Consider the following 20,700-nt stretch of genomic DNA (forward strand, 5'->3'; position numbering starts at 1 on the left):
CCTCTGCCCATCTTAAGGCGCCTGGGGTAAGGTTCCTCCTGTCCTGTCAATGCTGTCCCCACAAGCTCTGCTCCTCCGGACCAGTGCCCTCTCTCTGGAGAGTCTGGGGGCCCCGGGAGCCACTCATGTGTGATCTTCGTGGAGCCCCTTTGCCCTGAAGCAGCCCCTCGGCAGGCCTCGCTCGGCCTCCCTCTTCCCGCTTTGCCCGGCTTGTGTGTTCCCCTAATGGGTCAGATCACCTCCAGGGAGCCCCGACTTCCCACGGAATCAGTGGGAAGGAGGAGGAAGAGATCTGCACTGGGCGACCAAGATGAGAAGGACAAAGGGGCCACGAACGGACAGGGGAGAGCACATCACGTGCAAGGGTTCAGCAGTCCCCTGAGGGGCGCTGGCCCAGGCTGGACCCAACATGAACACAGCCTCAAATGAGCACATCAGCCCCAGGGCACACGGTCCCACAGGCCCCCTCTCCTGCAGGGAGCTAACTATACCACTGTACAGGGATAGACCACCCTTCCCCACCCTCAGGGATCAGACCCTGGCCCACGTGTCACAGCCCACGAGACCAGGGACATCCGGGGCTCCTCCCTAGGCCCTGAGATGGGCCTCACAGGCAGAACATGGTGCGTGTCAGGCCCGCTCCATACCTGTTCAGTGCATAGATGCTTTCTATGTTCCCAAAAAGGGCACTGACTTGCTCCGGGTTCAGCAGCCCAGGCGTGTCAATGATCTTCAAGAGGTAGTCCTGCGTGGAGTGAGGCGTCAGGGCCCAGCCCCCCCAGGCACGATCCTGTCCCTGCCCGTCTTCCCTCTTCTCCCCCAGCCACACCTCATTTCTGTACTGCATGTTACAGCTATGACACAATTTCACAGACATCACCTACTGTACTGGGTTGGATAATTCCCCCTCAAAATTAATATCCACTTGGAACCTCAGAATGTGACCTTATTTGGAAATAGGGTCTTTGCAGATGTAACGATTAAGGACCTTGAGATGATACCATACTGGATTTAGGGTGGGCCCTAAATTCAGTGACTGGTGTCCTTATAAGAGGACACAGAGAGACACAGAGAAAGCCACGTGAAGACGGAGGTGGAAACCGAGGTGATACATCTGCAGGCCAAGGAACACCAAGGGTTGCCAGCAACCTCCAGGAGCTAGGAGAGCCCTGGCACGCACTCCCCCCCTCAGAGCTTCCGGAAGGAACCAACCCTGCCAGCATCTTGATTTTTGACTTCTGGCCTCATAAACTAGGACAGGATAAACTAATGTGCCTTAAGCCCCAGTTTGTGGTTGTCTGCTAGGCAGGCCTAGGAAATGAATACACCTCCCTCTGAAGGGCAGAGAGCTCCCTCACACGGTCACCTCGCCCAGTGTGAAGCACCCGTACATGGCCCTGCGAAGCCCCGCATCTTCAATTTATGGATGAGGAACCTGAGGCTGGGCGCTGTGGGGGTGGTTTACGCAGGTGCCCAAGACCCCATAAGCAGGAAACAACAGGGCAGGAATCTGGGCGCGGGCCGGGTGGGGTCCAGAGCCAGTTTCTTCACTGCGGTTCAGTCTCCGCTAGGCACAGTTGTCCCCGCTCCCTATCAGGGGTGCCTACGCCCCGAGCATCTGCAGGAAGTTCTGCTGGCCCAAGCTACTGATCGGACCCCAAGTCATAAGGCAGCGTGAGCAGCCAGTGGCTTCCCGGGGCCAGAGCCGTGAGGCCTCCCCACTACGCCATGGGAAGCAGCTCCTGGAGACAAACATGTCAGGGACAACTTTCCTTCCCTGGGTGGAAGTGGGTTTATGCGCGAGAGCTGGGCCACCCGAAGCCAGAGGCCAGCCCCAGCCCCAGAGGAGAGGGGGATCCCCTCCCAACCTTAGCTCCAAAGCCCCGCCGGGGGCGAGGGGTGAGCCTCACCTCTACGATGCTGCGCAGGTCCTGCACGTACGTGCGCTCCGTTTCCACGATTTCCCGCACTACTCGACCCACGTAGCTGAGCTTGTGCGCAGGCGCCACCGACGCCCGGCTGTTGAAAGGGGACAGGGAGCCCCTCACGCTCAGCCAGCTGCTGGAGTTGTTGTTGGGGAGACGCCGGCCGCGCGGGGAGCCGGCCCCGTTCTCGGCCGAAGCCTCGGAGCCGCTGGGCTCCTCCATGGCCCCGCGGCTGTCACGGGAGGAGCCTGACGAGGAGGTGGTGGAGGTCAGGCTCACGGGCCGCTCCTGGCTGCCATCTTGGTGGAGCGAGGCAGAGACGGGCATCCTTGCATTGCTGCCTGGTGGGGGCGCTCCAGGGAGGTTCTGCGCGGGACAGACAAAGGGCAAACCTCTGGAATCCTTGCAGAAACAGAAAGTAAAAGGGTGGCTGCCAGGGGCTGGGGGAGGAGGGAATGGGGAGTTACTGTTCAATGGATACAGAGTTTCAGTTTTGCAAGATAATCAAAGTTCTACGGATGGCTGGAGGCGATGGATGCACAACGATGGGAACACTTAAAAATGAGAATTTTATGTTATGTGTATTTTACCACAATTATAAAAGCAACAGCTCGGAATCTCAAGGAGGCCCCTGCCTTCAGACTGTATGAGCATCTGCAAGGATGCCCAAGTGACATTCCTGCCTGACTGCAACAGCTTCACCTCCGTCTTTCCCACGGTGGACCACATCCAGTAACAATAAAGGGCTCAGAAAGCTGAGGCCCCAGAAAAGCAGAGAGGGCATCTCTGCCAGAGCAACGGTCCGGGGTGCCTTGTGATGGAATCTGAAGCCCAGTGCCTCCGCTCCAGCAAAGTACCGAGCTTCCCAGAGCCTCAGCTTCGGCCGTGCCCCCGAAGATGCAGTGACCTGCTGGATGTACAGCTCTGAGCCTGATGCCCAGCACAGAGCAACGGCTCCATAAACCATCAAAACAGTGATAATAATGGCAGTTGTCAAAAAGCACTTCCCAAGTGTCCACCTGTCAAGGATCCGGCTCTTAACAATCGACGTGCCAGAGGCTAAGATGCTCCCCTGGATCGCAGAATCTCTGGGGCCACCAGCGGCTTCACCATGAACCTGAAACCTTCTGGATACTGACGGAGAAGGCAGAGGAGATGATACAAAGGCTGAACCCACATTACCCCCCCTGCCCCCAGCTCCAGCCCCCTGTACAGGTCCCTGACTCACCCTGGCTCCAGGGGCACAGGAAATTCCCCAGGGCTGAGCCACCGGTGAGTCTCCCTAAGTTCCCTTCAGCACAGCTAGATCTAGATCAGGGCAGCACAGCAAGCAGGAAACGGTTCCCAGGTGAGGCAAACATAGCCTCAGGTGGACTTTATTCCCTAAGCAGATGGTGTGGCTCACAGGCAGGCCAGCCTGGAGCAGCAAGTCTGTGGAGGTGGGGTGGTGGCTGTGGGCTTTGGGAAGGTCAAGGACACTCCAGCCCCATCCCAGAGCACCAGAGCTCACCAACACCACTTTCCAGAATGTTCATTTGATTGCTGTTTCCATAGGAAAAATGTTCTAGAGCATCCCTCTCACCGCTACTGCCCCAAAGACTTCCACCTCTAGTTCTAAGGATCAGAAGCTACTAGATCACAGGCTAGAGCTATGAGGAGAAGGGTCTAGAAGGTACCATCACTCTGGCAGCCTTGAATTTGCCCCCTGGTTTTCTGTGCCTGTGCCCCAACCTGGAGCCAGTGTCCCTACCTGTGCCAGCGCCCTTGGGCTCTGGCTTTGGCAAATGTTCTCTCTGCCTGGCCGTTACTTCCTCCCCATCCACCCCACACCATACGGCGGCCCCCCAACCTGTGTCACTTATACCAACCCTTGGGTCCCAGAAGCCACCCCCATACATCCCCAGAAACCAAACCTGGGGGCCCCTTCTATGTACTCTTACAGCACCCCAGGGGTACCCCTATTGTAGCACTCTCTGCGTAAGACCCCCTGCCCTAGGCTGTAAGTGACCTAAGGGCAGGGGCCTTAAAAGGTGATCAGGCAAGTGGAGGATGTACAACTACTGAGCTAAAGTCTGGAGCGTTGAGACCTGTTTGCCATGCACGCTAGCCCAGCAAGGACCCTCTCAAGCACAGCAATTTCTCACTGCACGTCTCAGCTGGGGGACGGGGTCACCTCCGAGGTGCTCTGTGTGAGCCTCTCATTTTGCAGATGAGGACACAGTGGCGGCACTGGGGCCAGTCCAGAGTGCTCCCTCCCTCCAGGTGCAATGAAAGGATTAATTAACAGGATCATCTTGGTGAAACTGAGCATCTCAGAGGAGAGCCCGTTGGGAAATGCAGCACCACTGCTTTCTCCTACCTCCTCAAAAGAGCCTTTAAGATTAACCAGCTAGTCATTTCTACCCACCTGTGGCGTGTCATTTCAGTACAAAGAGAGACAAAGACCCAAACTCCGCCCCAGCCCTTAACCCCAGCCCTGTGGGACTCTGGTGTCCTTCAAGTCACGTGCACTGTCAGGCACACCACAGCCCCTCCACCCCTTCTCCCCCTCAGCCCCCCAGGCCTGTCAATCCCAACTAGAACAGCGGGGTAGGGACTTACGACCTAAGACCTTTCCCAGATCAAACCTGGGATCAGTCAGCCCCTATGGGGATGCTAAACCGAAAAGGCCCAAGTCCCTAATGGATTTCACAGCTGGTCAGGTCACGGCCTTAAAGTGAAGGATTAGTCACAGCCACACACCCCACACACACACATACTCTCAGGGAGATTTATCTCTAAAGGGTACCTTCTGAGGGTCACTCTTTAGGGGCCCCGTTGCCATAGGGTGCAACATAAGCACACTTCAAAAGCCCAGGAACTGGGGCTTCCCTGGTGGCGCAGCGGTTGAGAGTCTGCCTGCCGATGCAGGGGACGCGGGTTCGTGCCCCGGTCCGGGAAGATCCCACGTGCCGTGGAGCGGCTGGGCCCGTGAGCCATGGGCGCTGAGCCTGCGCGTCCGGAGCCTGTGCTCCGCAACGGGAGAGGCCACAGCAGTGAGAGGCCCGCGTACCGCAAAAAAAAAAAAAGCCCAGGAACTAAAACATCTTTTCTATTTGGAGAACTTTTCTCTGGTTGCACACAGACATCTGCCTGCAAACCAAGATCATGTTTTCAAAGTAGTGCCCATGCCCAAATCCTCCTGGGGTTAAAAGAAAGCATAATGACTAACAGCTAAAAATGTTCCAAGTGCTGTAGACATTAACAAGACCTTTTCATCTCATAACATTTCTATGAGGTCAGTACTATTATTATCCCCATTTTACAGATGCAGAAACTGAGGCCACAGAAGAAGCATGCGGTAGAGCCTGGATTTGGACTCAGGCTTCAGTGTGCATGCTCTCCTGCCCCTGCCCGCTGCTGGCTGTCTCCCTGATGGATTTCACACCAGCTAGAACCACAGCAAAGGATTAGTCACAGCCCTGGATGCCATGGCTTTGCCTCAGCATAAGCCACGGGGGACATATTAAGACATAAAGGTCAGGGCTTTTAACGTGACATTTCACTTACCCCACAAAGGCCAATGGAGGTTAAAAAAAAAGAGAGAAAGAGAGTTAAGATTCCTTAAGGCTATTTCTAGACCTCCTACTATGTGACATTTGCCCATTTACCCTTTCCTTGGAACAACGTAGAAAAATACAGATTCCAGGTCAAAGGACTACAGGTCATGGAGAGGGGAAGAAGCACGAGGGCATAGGGATCGGACTGTAACTGCTCGGATGATAAGAGAAGCCCTACAGTGACCAGGAGACCTAGGATCATGAAGCTCTCTCTCTCTCTCTCTCTCTCTCTCTCTCTGGAAAAGAACAGAGACCCAGAAAGGGAGGGATGAACAGCAAATGGGGCAGTGAGAGCAGACAAGGCAGAGTCCAAGTGGGACTGTTAGCAGACACCATTAGATAGAGAGGGAAAAGGGACATCACACCTAATGTGAGTGCACTCTGGTCCTAAAAGCCCAATCCAACCATTACTGTGTGTGTAGTTCAGGCTCCCACAGAGACGGCGGAAGCACCGGCCCACGTGTTCCTGGGCGGAGGCAATCTTTCCTTCCTCTCCACGGAGCATCACCCCATATGGTAAGATTCACCCCAAAGCCAAGATTAGAACTCAGGTCTTCAAACTCATCTTGGAAGACACTGTCCGCTGGGGCAGTGCGCACGGAGAGAAAGTTAACAGACAGCAGTCAGATGTCCACGCCCACCCCGTTCCGTCACACTAGTCTCCAGTTCCCTAAGTATCGCTCCGCAGTGACCTCTTCCATCTTTCAACACAAATCAATCCAGTCAATCATCAGTCAGTGAGTCAGTCTTCTAGAAAACTCTGTATCTCCCACACCTGGGAAGCTCTCTTTGAAAGGGTCCTGTAAGACCTTTCTGATGGTCCCAATAAGCTGCTCAAACACGCACCTTTAAGCGTCGGGGCACAGGAGAGGAAGGGAGATCAGTTTCCTTCTTTTTTTCAATAACTTTTTCTAAGTTTAATCCACACCCTTCCTCCACCCACACCTCTCCAGGTTATTGGCTCCACCAACGGGGGACCTTCCCTGAACATCCCCGGGCAGGAACGCAAGCAGGCTGCAGCAGGCCCCTTGGATTCCCAGCACAGCTGACCGGGGCCAAGTCCCACATCCTCCTCCGCCCCGCGAGGCCTCAGCACCATGCCCCCGATCTGACCTAGCCTCCTGCCTCCAACAGAAAAAAGTGACCATCCAAACCCCACCATAGCCCCCATGTTCTGTCTTCAGGCCTCTTGTCACTAAGGCAGTAGGACCCTGCTCCCTGAGCTCACCCCCAGCTTGAGAAAGAACGGTCCCAGAGGGGAACTCACCTGGAACCTTCGGAGAACCTCTGCTTCTCTGGTCCTAGGGAGTCCCCCGGACTCAGCAACACTCCCTTCCGGCCCTCCCTCGGGGGCTAGTGGGCTGAGAAGGCAGGAGACCGGGAGGAGGCTGTGCAGGCTGGCGTTCTGGAGACGCCCCAGAAAACATTTTGGTTTGGAGAGGCTGGGTCCAGGTGCGGAGGCGGCTGACGTCATCCTTTCACCTACCCCGCTTTGCCCCACACCCGAGAGGCGGAGCGCCACACCTGCTCTGGAGGCGGGCGGGGACCGAGAGAGGGGTCTCCCCCAAAGGCAGCTGCTCCAAAGTCCAGGGAATCACCGGGTACCGGCAAGCGGGCCAAGTCCTTCCCTGCTCGGGGGGCTGCATGCTGCGTGGCCCTCCTTCCTGACCTTCTTTCATCTCCCAACTACCGACACCTGCTAGATAGTCCAAAGGCTCTCCAAACAGGGGCAGCCACAGGCCTCTGGCTTTCCCCCTAACCCCTCAACTGCACTGTCAGGATGTGCTCAGAGAGCGTACCAGAAGGAAGCAACAGAGAAAAGCTACAGCTTTTCCAGACAAACAAGGCGGGAGCAATGTGAACTTCCACAGAGATCTCACCCTGAGATCCTGTGCCCAGCTGTGCTCTACACACACACACACACACACACACACACACACACATACACACACACACAGAGACACACATGCATCCAGCTCAGCACCACTCCAGACACACTGCTGCCCAGCGCTGTCCCCACAGAAGCTGGGCTCTCTGGGGTCTGTTCCTACGGCTCCCCCGGCCAGCAGATGGTGAGTAGAGCTGGCTGAGGTCATACCCGCTGAGGACACCTCTCACCACACCATCGAGGCTTTCCTGGGGATGGGGAGGATCCCTGAGAGGGTCTGGCCTTTGCCCTCTCCTTCTGACCCTCCTGTCCCTGCCCAGAGACTCAGGGGCCCTAAGCACCCTAAGGGAGGGCAAGGGAAGGCTCCCTAGGGACTGACTGTGTTCAATGTGAGCAACGTGACTGCCACAGAGGCTGTGCGAAGTGTGACCAGGGTTTCTGGGCCACCCAAACCCAGGCCAGCTGGCTCAAATTCATTTTCCCTCGTGAATTCCTTTTCCCACCACCCAGGAATAGCAGGGGCCACCAAGTGTGGCTGAGCCAGCTGCTAGGAAGGAAAGGCTCTGGTTGCCAATGGAGCCTTCCCACCTGAATTCTGGGAGGGGGTCTGGACACACAGACTGAAGTCCAAAAAACTCCCTCGGCCTAGCCTTGGAAGGAAAGGAAAGCCCCTGGCATCTCGTTTCAGTGGGAGGACCACTCACCCACACCTCGCTGTCCCCACCACCCACAAGCTCAACAGCTGCTCATGTTGCTTCTCAAACCTGGAAGGTGTCCTAGACATTCTCTCCCTACACAAATTTGGTCAAATCATCTCCCTCAGAAAGGCCTCCCCAACCATCACCAACCCATCCGACACACACACCATTGCAGACTGAATAATGCTTCTCCCCCAAGAATATGCACATCCTAATTCCTGGATATAAGGAGCCTATGCACGTTACCTTATATGGCAAATGAGACTTTGCAGATGTGATCAAGTTAAGGATCTTGAGATGGGGAAGATTGTCCTAGATTACGTGGGTAGGTCTGATGTAATCACAAGGGTCCTTATGAGAGGGAGGCAGCAGGAGTCAGAAGCTGATGTGACAGCAAAAGCAGAGGGACAGAGAGTGAGAAGTTGGTAGATGCTAGGCTGCTGGCTTTGTAGATGGAGAAAAGGGACCCCAAGTCAAAGGATCTAGGCATCCTCAGGAAGCTGGAAAGGACAAGAGAACAGATTTTCCCCTGGAACCTCCAGAAGGAACATAGCCATGCAGACCCAGACTGACGTCTGACCTCTAGAACTATAAGATAATAAACGTGTGCTGTTTTAAGCCACTAAGTTTGCAGTTTGTTACAGCAGCCATGGGACGCTAATACACATGCACTTCTTTGAACTCTAATGAACCTGAGTATCACATAAAGCACTGGTCCTTGGGGGCTCTTCTGTGCAAGTTTTCCTTCCAGACGAGATAATAAAACCCAGTGGGCTGGGCCTTCTTTCACCCCCAGAAGGCAATGCACACACTAGATGCTCAATAAATTCCTACGGGATTGTGCCTAGAGCACTTCACCACTCCCACAGTCAGGTGAAAGATAAACAGTAGTCAAAGTCAAGACCTGAGCCAGTTCCTCCTAGTCTAATGAGTTTCCACATCAGTCACTGCCAGCAAGTTTCCGATCCACCAAGAGGCACGCAGGAGCAGTGACCGCTCGTTCAGCCCAGCAGTCCCGTACCCTAGGCCCCAGACAAGGGACTGGAGCAGGGGTACCGCTGCCCTGCCATGCCACATATTAAATGACCAGCCACAAAAACTGGGAGAAGGGGAAAGTGGCCAAGGGACCACTTTACAGTTTGGAGAAGGGACTACAATAAAGTGATGGCCCTACAGATGCCCCAGGAAAAGCAGTCCACCAGGAGGTTTCACAGAAACACGTACCGAAGGCAAATGAGAATAATTACTGTTGATTAGAAATTGCTTTTGCTCTCAGCCAGGGTAGGTCAGCTTGCTCCCAGCACAACTTGTAACTAAGAAGGAAAACGACACAGACAGAATGTCCCCAGAAGATGGAGGAGCTAAAGACTGTGCTAGAAATCAGACAGCTCCAGTGTTCCCAGAGACCCTACCTCTCTCATCTCTAGGTCAAAAAGGCTCACAGGACCACCCCTCCTTATCAGCAAAATTCAGGGACCCAACGCTAAAAATTAGCCATCTAGTTGCCCCCCCTATGCCCACTGTAGGGGCTGCTTGTTTGGAGTCCTCTCGGCTTGAACCACACTTTCAAGAGTTGCAGCATTTACTGTTGCAACAGGTTCAAAGGCATTGGAGAATCTCAGCTGGAAGCAAGTGGGAACAGAGGGGCCCACTAGATCTGAGTTTGAGTACGTAGGAGTCCAGAGCAGAGGTTAAACGCACTAAACGGATTCACAGGCATTGCAGTCAAGCAATGTGGTTTGAACCTCAGCTCCTCCGTTTTGCTGGCTGTGTGTGGCCTTGGGCAGGTCACTTGACCCGACCAAGCTTCAAGTTCCTCACCTGTAAAATGAGCACAGCAGTACTACCAACCTCACTGGTCTCCAAGATTGAGATGATACAAGTAGAGCAATTTGTACAACTGACACACAGTAAACCCTCCATAAATGGTAGCAATGAGGATGATGGATGAATTACTATTTGCTCCACAGCACCAGGACAAGAGATTTTTCTGATGTGTGCCTAGAAAAGTTGACCTACATCTCAAATCAATAGTAAAGATATGGGTTAAACCTGGTGAACCAGCATGACCTAACCCTCCCCTCCCCACTCACCTCACCAATCATCCATCATCTATGATCCCAACATACATTCGGACCATGATATTATAAGGGCAAACATAAAGCAATTCGGCTGGAAAGGAAAAAGTCTGATATCTATGCCCCACAGAAGGTCAAACCAGAAGATGAAGTATGAATGAGTCACAGTCCTTTGCTGTAGCAGGCAGGGCACATTCCTCACGGTTCCACAGGTAGAGACCGGCATGTTCAGCTAGGAGAGGAACAAAGCCATGGGGCACAACAGGCCTGAGGAGGAACAGAATTGAAGGTGATGTGAGGCGGCAAAAGCACAAAGAAGTGATCAGTAGAAACCATCCTTGACACTGGTCCTTGGGTTTTAAAGAAAAAACACAATCCATCTCCAGGGTGGACATATGGGAGAGCCATAAGGTACTGGGGAAAGCCCCATTTCCTAAGTCACAGGGAATATCAAAGAGGGGAAAGCCGCAGAATGTGTATGAACAGCCCTGGGACTCCAGCCGGCACAGCTCAAAACCAGTGCTAGCTCTGCTCCTAACTCGCTGGACGACAGGGAGCAGGGCAGTGAGCCACCTGTGCCACAGGGTCTGCCGCTCATTTAGGGATTAACACTGCTGGCCCGTCCCAAGTCATGAGCTTCAGAATTCACTGAACCATATATTCAAGCATCTACTTTGCACAAGGACATTGCAGCCTTGTGGGTGACACAAAGATGAATCACCCACAGAGCCCGCTCCCAAGAGCTGATATTCTACCAGGAGAAACGAGACAAGCACATCAATAACAAAAGAAAGCAGGGACTTCCCTGCTGGTCCAGTGGTTAAGACTCCGTGCTTCCACTGCAGGGGGCACGGGGTTCGATCCACGGTTGGGGAACTAAGATCCCACATAATAATAACAAAAGGAAGTAGAGGGTGGTGTTGGAGCCACGTGGGAGGTCAAGACAGCCTCCAGTCTGGGAATCGCTCAGCACTTCCAAGCATGATGCTAGGCCCTAGGGATATTGAAAGGAATAAGACACTGCCCCTCTGTCTTTGAGGAAGAGAATTCTAGAAGGAAACATAGTCATATCTGGGGAATTCCCTGGCAGTCCAGTGGTTAGGACTCTGCCCTCTCACTGCCCAGCTTCAATCCCTGGTCAGGGAACTAAAATCCCACAAGCCACACAGTACCAAAAAAAGTAATAATAACAAAATCATAATTTAAAAACTAGTTATATCAACAGATTATCCACAAAGCAGTGCCTCAAGTGCTGGTACGGGAGTACACGTAAACTCTGCTGACAGAAGCGGGAGTAGCAAATGCGGCCTGGGGGACCCGGCAGCTTTAAAGGAGGTGAGGTTTTAGCTGAGTCTTGACTGGTGAGTAAGCTTCTGCCGGGTGAAGAACAGCTCTGAGGGCATCTGGTGCAAGGGTGGCAGCATGGGACAGTGGAGTCCCGAAAGGACCTGGACCGCTCGAGGATCTGGGGCGTCTGGCAGCAAGTGGCGAGGCTGGAAGGTAGGCCGAGGACAGACCGAAGGAACTGTGGGGAAGGGCACACCCAGGCCAGGCCTGGAAGAACCATCACCGAGACTCCAGGAGACAAGGTGTGAGAAACTGCCCTAAAAAGGTACAGACCGCCAGGTGGGGCTATGGCCTCAGGGATCTATACAGCCAGAGTGTTCATGAAGAATCCCGAGGCCCAGGAAGGTGCTGACTGTTTACAGAGAGCTTCAAGGAGGAAAGAGACAGTCAGGGAACATACGCTAGAAAGAAGTATGACACCTATCCCAACCCCTGTGAAGGGGGAAGAAACGAGGCCCCCAATAAATGTGGAGATATGAACCTACACATAAATGCAATGCTCCTAAAAACAGGGGGAGAACACCAAGTCTAGGAACTGAGATACCAGGGCTTAACCAGAAGGGAATCTCCCACTGTGATTCTATAACAGCAGCTCCCAGCTGGCCTGGGGGAGCAGTCAGTATACATCTTACCACCTGAGGGTTTTTCCCTTCCCCAAAGTCTCACTTTCCCTCCCCAAGCAAATTAGAATTAGGGAGGCTCCCCCAAACGCACCTTGGTCTCCAATTCCAAGCAAGAGCACCCAGACCCGGAAAAGTATGTAAATGTGAGCAGCCCCCTTTTAGTGAACTGCTACCATCAGTCATGCACCCTGGTCCTCCCTGGCCCTCGGGCACAACAGCAAGAGAAGAGCTCCGACCAACACCTCCTCTTTGCCCTGGATGCTGACCTTGGGCCTGGCACCCGACCCAGACATGTTAGGAAAGTGGATTTTCCAAGTCAGAGCTTATAGTCTCACACAAGGTCAATTCTCAAAGGCAGCCAGCCCTTTGGAGAGCAGGGCCTCCTGCACCACCCTGTCCCCCAGGGATCCCTATCCCACTGCAGGAGAGAGGGAGAGGAGAGGGCCCCTCTCCACACCACAGCACCTGCCCCCACCCCCCAGGTCCCTGCCTTCCCTTCTAAGGGGCCTCAACCAGGGAGGCCCGGATGAGAAAACTCATCCAACCAGTTCCCTGGTGGGAGGAGAGCAGCTTTCTCCCTCAGCTGAGAGGTTACACAGACCAGACTTCAGACAGGGGGGGCAGCTGTCTCCAAACCCCAGATTCTGGGACGAGCGGGTACACACATGGCATGGCGTGGCATGGCCCAGGCAGCAGAGTCCTGCTCCTGGAAAATCAAGGCCTTGACTCAGGGTTGAAAGTCAAGCCAAAGCAGAGTGGCAATCTGCCCCCTGACCTCCCTGCTCCTGCAGCCCAGAGCTCTGCAAGTGGTGGGCACCGCCCCGGCCTGGGCACCAGGGAAAAGACAGGGTGGGTGGGGAAGAACTTCCTTTCACCTGCTCCACTGCCACCCCTTGATTTTATCCAAAATAACCACCCTCTGTGGATTCTGAGAAAAGGAAACTTCAGGAAGAAATGGGAGATCAACTCTGCTTTTCCCAGTACGTGCTGGGTCCCTCTAGGAACAGCCCCGTTCTCTCATCACACAACTCCGAGGGTTCAGAGATCAGAAGCCCCTCAGAAGCCCCTCCGAAGCCCCTCGCAGAACCACTTGCAATCGCCTCTAAGAGGAACACAGGATTATCTTGCTCTTACCTGGCCTCGATGGACAAATGCACTGGAAGAAGCCAGGACAGGACTAAAAAGAGACCAACTCTCCTACACCCATCCTTAGTTTCTGAAGCCCCAAGGGAGACATTTACCTTTTGCCCCAAAGCCTGTGGCCAGCCAGATTTTTCACAAGACAGTTTGGCAAGACTTGGAGGCCTGGAGTCGGGATAGTCCTGGTCATGCCCCACGCACACCCCCTGGCCTGGCCCAGCCCGGCACCTACCGCTTTTCTCAAAAGGGCTCCCATCTGAGCACCAGGAGAGCCGCGTGGGGCCGGGGAGCTCCATTCTCCCTAAGCACCAGGAGCCAAGCAGTTAACAGGCTTGGGGCGAGCAGAGAGCTGCCACCAACAGCCTTGGGAATTAAAGTGCCCGCCGCCTCCTGCAAAACCTCTTCAATAAACGTCCTATTCAGAATCGGTTGCGCGTGTGGGTCATACTTTCTGCATTTCTTTCATTCCTGACTCCTGGGGGGCCCCTAACAGAGGAAATGGAGCTTCCCACCCCAACTCAGCAGGTCCCTGGCTGGGTGAGGACCCAGGTCACAGCCGGGCAGGTGAGAGCCGCCAGCCGTTGAGCACATGCAAATATCTATAGCAATTAAAGTCAGGGGACATTAACTGCAGGAAGTCAAATACTGAAGACACTTGAACAAAGCCAGATCATTCAGGAGCACAACAATGACCCATTTATGCAGCTCCTCCCTCACCCCAGGACCTCAGAGCCTGAGGATATTAACCCTTACAACAGCCAGGGGCAGAGGGGAGGGGCGGCAGGCAAGGATTGGGTATTATTTCCCCGTTTTACAGATCAGGAAACTGAGGCACAAGTGGCTCCCAAGGTGCCGGACTGGAATAATATCTACTAGCATTTTATTAGGGTGTAGCAGGCATTGTGCTAATAAACACATTCTCTAGGAACTCTCCTTACCATAACCATATGAGGCAGAGCCATTTACTCACTCACCGAAAGCTGTGCAGCAAGGCAAGTGGGAAAGCCAGGGTTTGCTGGAATTCCAGTGCTTGTCACCATTCCCCAACCCCAAAACCAATGGGGCCAAGAGATACAGCCAAAGACGAATGGAAAGGTGCCATCCTTAGCCCACATCATGGGAACGCCCACAGGCACTTTCTGCCCTTTTACAAGTAACACTACGCTCAGACCAAGTTCCTACAGCATGGGGTAACCTCAGAAGGAGGCCAAAATGGAGTCACCTGGGAATTCGTAACTTGCCCATAGATCCCTCCAGAAACCACTTATGTGACGGCATGTGACCCAGGGGCCAGCACGCAGATTGCCTTCTCTACCGAAAGCTATAGCAGGTGCGCTAATCTACACAGCAGACTCACTGAGTGGGCAAGCGTCCTAACCTATTTTCTGTGTGTGATGTCTTCTTAACTCAATCACAGCCTCCTAAAGGTAAGGACCAGATCTTCCCAGGGTTTTGTGCATTTTCTTCCCCCAGGGCTTCTGGCACTCAAATCCCTATTACTGATTGATTTTAGCAGCTGTGGAACTCATGCCAGAAGAAGGCTGAAGCACACAGGATGGATTGTATTTTCTGGGCTCTTATAATGGGAGAAGAAGACATCTCCAGTGGAAGTCCAGAAGAAGGTTTGGGGATGAAGAGGCAAACTGTTCACCTCTGCTGCCTGGTCAGACTCAGCCCAGCTGAAAGTTGCAGCATCGGGGCTCAGATGACTTCCATCTAAAAACAGGACTACTCAAACTCACTCAAATTTATGGACAGTATAAACCACATGCCAGTTGCTGGGGACGTAGCAGTGAATAAGACAAATCCTTACTGGGGACTTCCCCAGCAGTCCAGTGGTTAAGACTCTGGTGCTTCCAATGCAGAGGGCACGGGTTCAATTCCTGGTTAGGGAACTAGGATCCCACATGCCACGTGGGGTGGCCAAAAAAAAAAAAAAAGACAAATCCTTACATTCCAATATGGAGGAAGGTCACAAAAGATAGACAAATAGCTAATATATTTCTGAATAGCGATGCGTTAACAGTGATAAGATAAAACAGAAGAAAGGCAGTAGGACTGGGGGGGGTGGAGACATTTAGGGAGGCCTGGGAAGGCTCTGAAAAGGTGACTCTTAGGCAGAGATCTGTATGACAGGAAGCAGCCAGACATGCAAAGTTCCTCTGCCAGTCTTTTCCTCTACCCCACCTCAGCCACTCACCCACACATTTGATATGTCCTAGACCTCATCATCACAATAAGTGCAGACTTCCAAAATACCTTGCTTTTAAGCATCCCACTCTTTGCAACCCAATGAAGAGGAGATCAGTATAAAAATTACAAACCACACAATAAAACAAACCATGACAAGCGAGTCAGAAGATGGAAAAAACTGGTACTCCAAAAGCTAGAAATAAAAGAAAAATCTGAAAAAGACTTTGAAAAAGTACTGAATGGAAATAAAATACAGTTGACCTTTGAACAACACGGGGCTTAGGGGCACCAACCCCTCACACAGTAGAAAATCCGCATATAACTTTACAGTCAGCCCTCTGTATCCACAGTTCTGCATCCGTGGATTCAACAAGCTGCAGATTGTGTAGTATTGTAGTACATATTTATTGAAAAAGATCCACATATAAGTGGACCCACGCAGTTGAAACCCAGATTTTTCACAGGTGAATTGTATACCATATTGACATTTCAAACCCAATAGGTACGTTCAACAGAAAATCAAATACAGCTAAAGAAAGAATTAGTGAAATGGAAAAAAAAAAACTGAAGAAATTATCCTGAAGTAGATGCAAAGAATAAGAAAATATAAACATTAAGAGACAGAGGTCCAAAAAAAAAAAAACCAAAGAGACAGAGGTCCATAGAGTTCTATAGGAAGAAAAAGGAAAGAATAGGGGAGAGGCAATTTTCAAAGACAGAATGTATATGAATTTTCCAGAACTGAACATAAAACATTTGTCCTCATATTGAAAGCACGACTAAGTTAAATTTAAAAGAAGTTCACATTTAGACACATCATCCGTAGTATAAACGCAAAACATCAAAGATAAAAAAGAACTTCTTAAAGGATTATAAGGAAATACCATGAACAACTCTATGCCAATGAATTAGATAAGTTAGATGAAATTCCTAGACAAATCCTTAGAATGTCATAAGCCAATGACTGACTCAGGAAGAAACAGAAAATCTGAAGAGACCTGTTAATAAGTAAAGAGACTGAATTAATAATTTTTAAACTTCCAATAAAGAAAAGCTCAGGACTAGATGGCTTCACTAGTGAATTTGCCAAACATTTAAAGAATTAATAGCAATTCTTCACAAACTCCTCCAAAAAACAGTAGAGAAAGGGACACTTAACCCATTCTATGAGGCCTGTTATCAAGACCAAACAAGATATCACAAGAAAAAAAACCAGCTACAGTCCAACATCCCTTATAAGTGTGGCTGTAAAAATCCTCAACAAAATACTAACAAACTGAATCCAGCAACATATAAAAAGGAGCATACACTATGACCATGTGAATTTATCCCAGAAATACAAGATTGGGTTAACATCCAAAAATCAATTAATATAATTTTAAATATTAATAGAATAAAATATAAAAACCACCTGATCACCTCAATAGACCCAGAAAAAACATTTGACAAAATCTGACACCCTTCCATGATAAAAACACCACACAAACTAGGAACAGAAGGGAACATCCCCAGTCTTACAAAGAACATATACAAAAAACCACACAGGTGTTTCATCTTAATGGAGAAAGAAGGAATGCTTTCCCCCTAAGATTAGGAATAAGACAAGAATGTCCCCTCATGATACTTCTATTCAACACTGTACTGGATTCTAGCCATGAAAATTAGGCAAGAAAAAGAAATAAAAGACATTCAGATTGAAAAAAAAGAAGTAAAACTATCTCTATTCACAAATGACATGATCTTATATATAGCAAATCCTAAGGAATCCACTAACAAAATGATTAGAACTAATGAAAGAGTCCAGTAAGATGGCAGGATACAAGATCAATACACAAAAATCATTTCTACTCCTATATACTAGTAGTGCACAACCCAAAAAATGCAATTAAGGGGAATTCCCTGGCAGTCCAGTAGTTGGGACTCCACGCTTTCACTGCCAAGGGAGCAGGTTCAATCCCTGGTTGGGGAACTAGGATCCCGCAAACTGCATGGTACAGCCCACCCCACCCCCCAAATGCAATTAAGAAACAAAACAATCCCATTTATAACATCAGCAAAAGCATTAAAAACTTTGGAATATATTTAACAAGAGGAGTGTTAAGACTTGTATACTGGAAACTATTGAAAGAAACTAAAGACCTGAATAAATGGAAGGACATCCCATGTTCATGGATCAGAACACTTAACATTCTTAAAGTTAGCAAAATTGATCTACAGACTCAATCCAATCTCTTTCAAAATTCTAGCTGGTATTTTTGTAGAAATTGACAAGCTAATCATAAAATTTGTATGGAAAAGCAAGGGAGCCAGAAAAACAATCTTGAAAAAGAACAAAGTTGGAAGACTCACAGTTCCCAATTTCAAAACCGACTACAGGGCTTCCCTGGTGGCGCAGTGGTTGAGAGTCCGCCTGCCGATGCAGGGGACATGGGTTCGGGCCCCGGTCCGGGAAGATCCCACATGCTGCGGAGCGGCTGGGCCCGTGAGCCATGGCCGCTGAGCCTGCGCATCCGGAGCCTGTGCTCCGCAATGGGAGAAGCCACAACAGTGAGAGGTCCGTGTAACACACACACACACACACACAAAGACTACAAAGCTATAGTTACCAAGGCATAAAGATACACATATAGATTAATGCAACAGAATTGAGAGTACAGAAATAAAACCTCACATTTACAGTCAATTGATTTTCATTAAGGGTACCAAAACCATTCAATAGGAAAACAATCGTCTTTTCAACAAATGGTGCTAGGACAACTGTATATTCACATGCAAAAGAATGAATTTGGATATCTAGTTCATACCATACACAAAAATTAAGTCAGGGCTTCCCTGGTGGCGCAGTGGTTGAGAGTCTGCCTGCCGATGCAGGGGACACAGGTTCGTGCCCTGGTCCGGGAAGATCCCACATGCCGTGGAGCGGCTGGGCCCGTGAGCCATGGCCGCTGAGCCTGCGCGTCCGGAGCCTGTGCTCCACAACAGGAGAGGCCACAACAGTGAGAGGCCCGGGTACCGTAAAAAAAAAAAAAAAAATTAAGTCAAAATGAATCATAGACCTGAATATAAGAGCTAAAACTATAAAACTCTTAGAAGAAAATATAGGGGTAAATTTTTGTGAACTTGGATGAGCAATGGTTTCTCAGATACAACAGCAAAAGCACAAGCAACAAAACAAAACAAAAATAGATAATTGGACTTCATCAAAATTTAAAACTTGTGTTTCAAAGGGCACTATAAAGAAAGTGGACTAGATCATTTCACAATGTATACGAATATTGATTGAATCATTAAGTTGTACACCTGAAACCAATAATGACATATCAATTACACCTCGATTTTTTTTAATTTTTAAATTAAAATTTTTAAAAGAGAGAAAAAGGAAAGTGAAAAGACAAACCACAGAATGGGAGAAAATATTTGTAAATCTGATAATAGACTTGTATCCAGACTATATAAAGAACCCTTACAACAATCAAAAAAAAAAAATTTTTTTAATCGGCAAAATTTGAATAGATATTTCTCCAAAAAACATATACAAATGGCCAATAAGCACAAGAAAAGATGCTCAATATCATTAATCATTAGGGAAATGCAAACCAAGACCACAACTAAATCTACTTCCTACTCACTCTAGGATGGTTAAAATTAAAACCATGTTCAATAACAAGTAATGGTGAGGATGAGGAGAAATTAGAACCCTTGCTCATTGCTGGTAAGAATGTACAATAGGGCTTCCCTGGTGGCGCAGTGGTTGAGAGTCCGCCTGCCGATGCAGGGGACACCGGTTCGTGCCCCGGTCCGGGAAGATCCCACATGCCGCAGAGCGGCTGGGCCCATGAGCCATGGCCGCTGAGTCTGCGCTCCGCAAAGGGAGAGGCCACAACAGTGAGAGGCTGGCATACCGCAAAAAAAAAAAAAGAATGTAAAATAGTGTAGCCTATTTGGAAAACAATTTAGCAATTCCTCAAAAAGTTAACTTGTAAATAATCATCTCCCCATAGTTCATATAGAAGCTAGGGGATCTATATGCTGCGTACAAAAAGTTGTACACAACTGTTCATAGCAGCATTATAGTGGAATGCTGCTAGTGGAAACAGCAGCATAGTGGAAACAGCTAGAATGTCCATCAACTGATGAATGGATAAACAAAATGTAGTATACCCATACAATGGAATATTATTTGGCAATAAAAAATAATGAAGAACTGATAACATGCCACGACACGGATGACTCGAAAACATTACATTAAATGAAAAAGGCTGGTCAATACAGCTACATATTGTATGAACTCATTACATAAAATGTCCAGAATAGGCAAATCTAGAGAGATAAAAGTAGATTAGTGATTGCCTGGGGCTAGGGGATGGAGGAAATAGGAAATGATTACTAAAGATACAGGGCTTCTTATAGGGGTAATAAAAATGGTTTAAGATTACATAGTGGAGAGAATTCCCTGGTGGTCCAGGGGTTAGGACTCGGAGCTCTCACCCAGGTTTGATCCCCGGTTGGGGAACAAGGATCCCACAAGCCAAGCAACAGGGCCCCCCCGGCCAAAAAAAAAAAAGATGCGGGGATAGCGGGGGTGGTTGCACAACTCTGAATATATACTAAAAACCACTCTACATGGGTGAATTTAAGATATGTGAAATATATCTCAATAAAGTTATCAATCAAATCTTAACAGTAACAAGTCAGCAGGAAAAGCATAGACTGTTCAATAACAAGTACTGGAAAAACTGGCTATTGCTCTGGAAAAAATAAAATCAGTTCCATCTTACAGGGTTGAGTGGTTCTCAACCTTGGCTGGACATAAAAGTCACCTGGGGCATTTCATAGCCACGCCTAGGCTCCACCCTGAGATATTTTAATTTTATTGGTCTGATCTGAAATGAGGCTCAGACAATCGTACTTTCTTAAAAAGCTCCTCATGAGGCTTTACTATGTAGCCAGAGTTGAGAACCATTGTCACATAAAAGAAATACATTCCAGATGAATTTAAAATGTAAGTGTGGAAGCAAAATTTAAAAAGAAAATAGACTAAATATGTTTCTGTAAAATCAGAGTAGGAAAAGATTTCTTGAATAAGATGCAGAAAGTATGAAGAAAAGACTGGCAAATCTGGCCACATTAAAATTAAAACTTCCCTATGAAAAATGACATTAATAAAGTTAAGACAATCCAGAGCTATATGTAATGAATATAACCTACA

General features: G+C 49.6%; 1 protein-coding gene across 9 annotated transcripts in view; it reads right to left on the bottom strand.

The window, feature by feature from the left end:
* The window catches only part of PLEKHG3 (pleckstrin homology and RhoGEF domain containing G3), a 42,568-nt gene that overhangs the window by 13,541 nt on the left and 8,327 nt on the right, over window positions 1–20,700 (bottom strand). For 7 of the 9 annotated variants that reach the window (XM_024750831.1, XM_024750832.1, XM_024750835.1 and 4 more), the window contains 2 exons: window positions 1,911–2,291; window positions 648–745 (listed from right to left, as the gene is read on the bottom strand). In XM_024750831.1, coding sequence (XP_024606599.1) covers window positions 648–745; window positions 1,911–2,252 — 440 coding nt within the window. In that variant the 5' untranslated portion in view covers window positions 2,253–2,291. Of the gene's footprint in view, window positions 1–647; window positions 746–1,910; window positions 2,292–2,944; window positions 3,026–13,530; window positions 13,697–20,700 lie in introns of those variants that run through there. The other 2 variants (XM_024750830.1, XM_024750833.1) reach the window with 2 other exon arrangements.

Source organism: Neophocaena asiaeorientalis, unplaced genomic scaffold (assembly GCF_003031525.2).
Source record: "Neophocaena asiaeorientalis asiaeorientalis breed wild unplaced genomic scaffold, Neophocaena_asiaeorientalis_V1.1 scaffold140, whole genome shotgun sequence".
In the NCBI taxonomy this organism is placed as follows: Eukaryota; Metazoa; Chordata; class Mammalia; order Artiodactyla; family Phocoenidae; genus Neophocaena; species Neophocaena asiaeorientalis.